This window comes from Otolemur garnettii, unplaced genomic scaffold (assembly GCF_000181295.1).
Source record: "Otolemur garnettii isolate 467f Iridium unplaced genomic scaffold, OtoGar3 scaffold00113, whole genome shotgun sequence".
In the NCBI taxonomy this organism is placed as follows: domain Eukaryota; kingdom Metazoa; phylum Chordata; class Mammalia; order Primates; family Galagidae; genus Otolemur; species Otolemur garnettii.
Window position 1 is genome coordinate 6,000,736 of NW_003852508.1, and position 5,898 is coordinate 6,006,633.

At 37.1% G+C, this 5,898-nt stretch overlaps 1 protein-coding gene across 1 annotated transcript in view; it reads right to left on the reverse strand.

Moving 5' to 3' along the window:
* Positions 1–2,617: 2,617 nt before the first annotated feature.
* The window catches only part of TRAM1 (translocation associated membrane protein 1), a 45,057-nt gene continuing 41,776 nt past the window's right edge, over positions 2,618–5,898 (reverse strand). Inside the window, exon 11 of the mRNA XM_003797258.3 lies at positions 2,618–4,185. Coding sequence (XP_003797306.1) covers positions 4,112–4,185 — 74 coding nt within the window. The 3' untranslated portion in view covers positions 2,618–4,111. The remainder of the gene's footprint in view (positions 4,186–5,898) is intronic.

Sequence of the window (5,898 nt, forward strand, 5' to 3'; positions counted from 1 at the left end):
TGACACAATATCCTGTTATTAAATGCAACTGGGAGATTCAACATGTAAATGTAAGACTTGGAAAATGGGGGGGGAAATTTGCAAACTGTACATCCAACAAAGAACTAATATCCAGAAACTACAAAGAACTCAAACAAATCAGCAGGAAAAAAAAAAAAAAAAAACGCCCACAACTACTAGGCATTGTGGCGAGCGACTGTAGTCCCAGCTACAAGGGGGGCTGAGGCAAAAGAATCGCTTAAGCCCAAGAGTTTGAGGTTGCTGTGAGCTGTGACACCACAGTACTCAACAGAGGGCGACATAGTGAAACACTGACTCCAAAAAAAAGGAAGAAAAATCCCATACATAGTCACTTATATGTGCAATCAAAAACAGTTTTGAGTCATAGAATCAGAATGGTCGTTACATAGGCTGAGGGGATAGGCGAGATGGGGTGATGATAGTCAAAGGTTCAAAATATCTGACAGAAGGAATTTTTTTTTAAAAGTTATATTGTAGATTCAGCACCTGTGGCTCAGTGGCTAGGGCAACAGCCACATACACTGGAGCTGGTGGGTTCCTATCCAGCCCACCTGGGCCTGCCAAACAACGACAACTACAACCAAAAAATAGCCAGGCGTTGTGGTGGGCGCCTATAGTCCCAGCCACCTGGGAGGCTGAGGCAAGAAAATTGCTTAAGCCCAAGAATTTGAGGTTGTTGTGAGCTGTGATGCCATGGCACTCTACCGAGGGTGAAATAGTGAGACTGTCTCGGAAAAAAAAAAAGTTATATAGTACAGCATGGTGTATATAGTTAATATAAACAGTACATTTCAAGTCTAAGTAAATTTCAAGAATTCTTGTTACAAAAAATGTTAAGTATTCAACGTGATATGTTAACTAGCTTGATTTTATTATCCTGTGTTATATTCATAAATCCCAGAAACTTATGTAAGTTTCAATTTACATTAATAAAATAATGGCAAGGCGGCATTTTTCAGAGGAAAGATTAAGTCCCAGAATAGCAAGCAACTAGGTCACTTGGAGAGTCTTAGATAGCAGCTGTCTTGGTTAATGTCCTACAAGCTTCCATCAGGCTTCAAAGTTAAACTTGAGTCCACGTGACAGTTTCTGCAGGATCTGAAAGCCAGTAAAGGAAGACTTTCTGGCTAGGTAAGGTGGCTCACGTCTGTAATCCTAGCACATTGGGAGGCTGAATCTGGAGGATTGCTTGAGGTCAGGAGTTTGAGACCAGCCTGAGCAAGCCCCTCCCCCCATCCAAAATAGGAAAACTAGCTCGGCTTTGTGGGAGGTGGCTGTTGTCCCAGCTACTCAGGAGATGGAAGCTGAAGGCTCACTGAGCCTAAGAGTTTGAGGTTACAGGGACCTATGATGACGCCACTGTACTCTAGCCTGGGCAGCAGAGCAAAACCATGTCTGAAAATAAAAAATAAAGAAAAGAAAAAATCCCAAACTTCCCTCAGAGTATTGGTGAGCAAGGTCTTCAGTTTACAATTCATAATTTACAGTATTACTTGTGGGTGTATTTGTATCTTGTGAAGTTCTAACTACATAACAAGGGCTTTTTTTTTCTTTTCCTAAGCCTATAGGGCATGCTGTGGAACACAAATGTTCCTAAGTATTTCAATGAAAAGATTCCACAGCCATAAGAGGTGGGAAACACTGCATATTATATCCACACTGCCAACATTGTTGTTGCACCACGTAGTGCAATTGGGTATCAAGGACTAAATGGTCCTGTAATAAATAAGACCAGGCATAGTGGCTAAGATGAGGTCCAGATGGGCAGATTCCTTAAGCTCAGGAGTTCAATATCAGCTGAGCAAGAGTGAGACCCCCGCATCTCTATTAAAAACAGAAAAATTAGCTGGGTGTTGTGGCCGGCACCTGTACACCCAGGTACTTGGGAGACCAAGGCAGGATTATCCCTTGAGCTCAGGAGTTTCAGACCAGCCTGAGCAAGAGTGAGACCGTGTCTACTAAAAGTAGAAAAATCAGCCAGGCATTGGGGTGGATGCCTGTAGCCCCAGCTACTTGGGAGGCTGAGGCAGGAGGATTGATGAAGCCCAAGAGATTGAGGTTGCTATTGTTGGAGGCCTAGAGCTCTGCACCAACCCTTCATCCCAGCCTCCCAGAACACAAGGCCTACCTGGCCTCCAAGAGTTCTGCTGGAAAGACCCTAGCCCACCAGAACCTTCCAGCAAACTGTGGATTCTTCCTCCCCTTCCACCCAAGGTAAAAAGAGGCTGGCCTCCAGCTCCTTGGGGAAAGATGCCATCTTTGCCCTGCCCAGGTGGGCCTCTGTCTCCTTTCATTAAACTTGGCCTAAACTGCTCCTGGGGACACCACTGAACCCCTTTTAGCTGTGAGCTACGGTGACACCAAGGTACTCAACTCCAGAGTTTAACACACTGGTCCCTGGATTTATTTAGTTATGACCATTTTCTTCCCAGTAGCCCTTATAAATATTCTCAGATCAATTTTTTGTGAAACCTACTTTTATGAAGGGTTTCTAAGCATCTATCAAGAGTATATTCTTTAAACATAGTACATTTTAATGAAGTTAAATACTCAATAGCATAATAGCTAACAAAGAAGAAAACATCCAGGATGCAGCTTCTTAAAGTAAAAATTTTTATTTGATTGATTTCTCAATGTATAGTTCAATATAATGCCAGTTTTTAATGGCAAAAATTTGGTTCCACTGAAAACTCCATAATGCTACAGAGAGCTACTACTTTTTTTCAGGAAGTAGGAAAACAGCTGGAAACAAAAAGCACAACTTTCTAGCAGCATGGAAACTAAAACTGCAGACCTGACAGGTCTACAACTTTAACACTAAAAATGGCACAACCATTAGCAGATGACAGAACCGAGAAATGGGAAACAAGATATGAACACCAACAAGAAGCAATATATACCGTAAAGACAGGGAACACACCAAATGCAGCTATAAGGATTTTAAAGGCTAATTATAGAAAAGGGAACCAAATATTTTACTCAAATGCTTTTTAGAGCCTTTCTGTAAAGATACAAATATATATATATATTTATCCAAAAATATGTTTTGTACAGATAAATGTTTCTCAATTAAAGACGGGACCAAAGCTATAGTTATAACATAAAGCACACTGTCTTTTGTAAGACTATTCATCCACCTGAATTTTCAATTTTTTTAAAGTTAGTGCATTAAATATTTTCCAAATATAATTACCTGACATTCTTTTTATAGATATAAATCAAGTAGGCATTATTTTTTAAAAGGGTTTCCAGGTTAAGCAATATTTTTCTAAGATGCTGTGCATATCAAACTTATGACAAGCCCCGTTAAGAATCATTATTAATAAACATATCAAAAGGGGAATATAAGTCAGATTTTCCTCTTCATAGTAAATATTTTCTAATTTCCAGTTTACAAGTGTTGAAAATGCACAAGAAAGATTTTATTTCACATGTACTTTTATGTTAATAAGGTATTTCCTCAATATATATGTCAATAAATCTCCCCGTTGTAACCATTAGTATTTTCTCTTTTAAATGGGATATAACACTAACGACTGCTACTTACAAAATAAAGCACACAATTATTTTGGTAATCTTACAAATCTTTTTTTCCAGGTGTAAAGGCTACAAAAATTCCTAAAAATTAGAGAACACTGAAAAGATATTAAAGTTTGACATCCAACTTTATATTATTTCCATTTTACCCTGAAAGATAACTTAAAAAAATATGACCTCGTTGGAACAGGCCACCTTGCTAATATTATAAAAAACTGATGCGAGCAAGAAACTGTATCACTGATATGTGGGATTTCTGTAAATAGTTTCTTCTTCAAATCATTACAAAAATGTTCAAAGATAAAAAAGAAAATAAACGATGGTGGTGGTCCCTAAACTATTTTGAAGGCAGGTAGCTCAGTCTAAACTAAAACATTTTTTCATCATAGTAATCATCCTCCCCTCAAATGCCCTTTTAAAAAAATTCATGAAACAGTACAATAGCAAGGATCAAAGAGCACAAACTGTATTTTCAAGAACAGAAAAATCTCTAATGCCAAAAGACACAGTAAAAAGCAGATTTCTTTGGGGACGTTAATCAGTTTATAATCCACTATGAAGATTTCTCTTTTCTATTACGTGGAGAGTCTGCTCCATTTGAAGTTACTGTTCCATTTACACCATTTTCTGAAAAAGAAAACAATCAGTGTTACTCTTTTGTAAGTAAATGCAAGTAATATAATCTTAATACATAAAGACTCCTTCAGAAAAGAAAATTTAAAATATAATATATACACTGGTGAAACATATTTACTAATATGAATCTTCACTAATATCTGACCCATTCAGAAAACCCGGTAATGTGTTCAGCACAATGAACTAAAAGCAGCAAATTAAAAATAAAAGTAACTTCTATTGAAAGTAGAAAAAAGTGACAGAATAGAAGACTTTAAGTTACAGGAATTTAAAAATAGTCCAGAGGCCAGGAGTTGGAGACAAGCCTGAGCAACATAGTGAGACCTTGTCTCTACAGAAAAAGAAAACACCAAAACCTCAAGAGCATTTTGGTAGAAATACACTTTTCACATTTGACACCAAAGTTCTTAGGGATATTTCTTCAGAACATACAGAAAAGTTGCTACTTAGGGTAACTCTTAAGTTTCAGAATGTACCATGGTTTTCTTTTTCAACATAGGATGGAGGACTGATGTCAGACTAACTCTCCCTCAAAAAATATCATAACAGTTGGATACAAAAATGAATGTTTGAAGGCTCTGGAAAACAATCAAAGCAACTAAGATTTGATGTGCCAATGTCCTGGAAAAAAGGAAACGAACCCAGGTGAGTCTTCATTAACTGCTGTTTTTCCCGGACCATCTGTAAGCTCAATGAAGCTGAGGTAGAGAGTACAAGAATGTAACAACATACAGCTGAGATTAGGAAGACCAAGCAGCCAAGATTCCAGACAAAATTCTGGAGAAAAGAGAACTGTAGAGAAAAAACCCTAACATTCTATATGAAGTTCTTCCTCAAGGCATTTCCAATACGAACTGTGCATTGTACTAAAACAACTGCAAAGAAAGTGGAAAGTTAAACAGAAAACTGGAAGTCTCACACTGATAGGGAGACAAAATTTTGATTTCAGATTTTATCAGGGAAAGAAAGCCCTTATAAACACCTAGTATGTCAATATCCTAGGAATGAGGGCAAACTGAAAATATATCAGTTTTAGTGAGATAGTGTGAACTACCTGTATTCAATCTAGAGCCTCTATAAATTTTTATATAAAGCACATAGGAGTCAATTAAAAATTACCAGGCATGCCAGAGAATAAGCCTGAATGACTGAAAATCAGGAGGAAAAAAAGTCAGAGATAGAACATCAGGTGATGCAGATCTTAAGTCATTAGAAAGGGATATTAAAAGAACAGGTACTCGAGAAAATAAAAGATATAGGATTTCACCAGAGACTGAAACCATTAATCTTAGAACTAAAAAATATAGTAACTGAAAATGTAAGTTTAATCAATGAATTTGATAACAGATTAGGTACAGCAGAAGGGATTAATGAACCAGAGAAAATACTCAAACTAAAACTCAGACAGAAAGGATGGAAAAATGTAGAAAGTGTGAAAAGTTATAAAGGTCTAAAAGGTTTAACACATGAATAATTGGAATCCCTGAAGAATAGGAGAAATAGAAGAGGGCCAAAACAATATTTGAAAAAAATAATGGCCAGAAATTTTCCAAAAATTATAGAAGAAACCAAGCCAAAATTCAGAAAGCTCTATACAATACAAAACCAGATAAATAAAAAGGAATCCATACTCAGGCACAGCATACTATTACTACTCCAAAGCAAAGACAATAATGATAAGATAGGATGAAAAAAATGAAATCT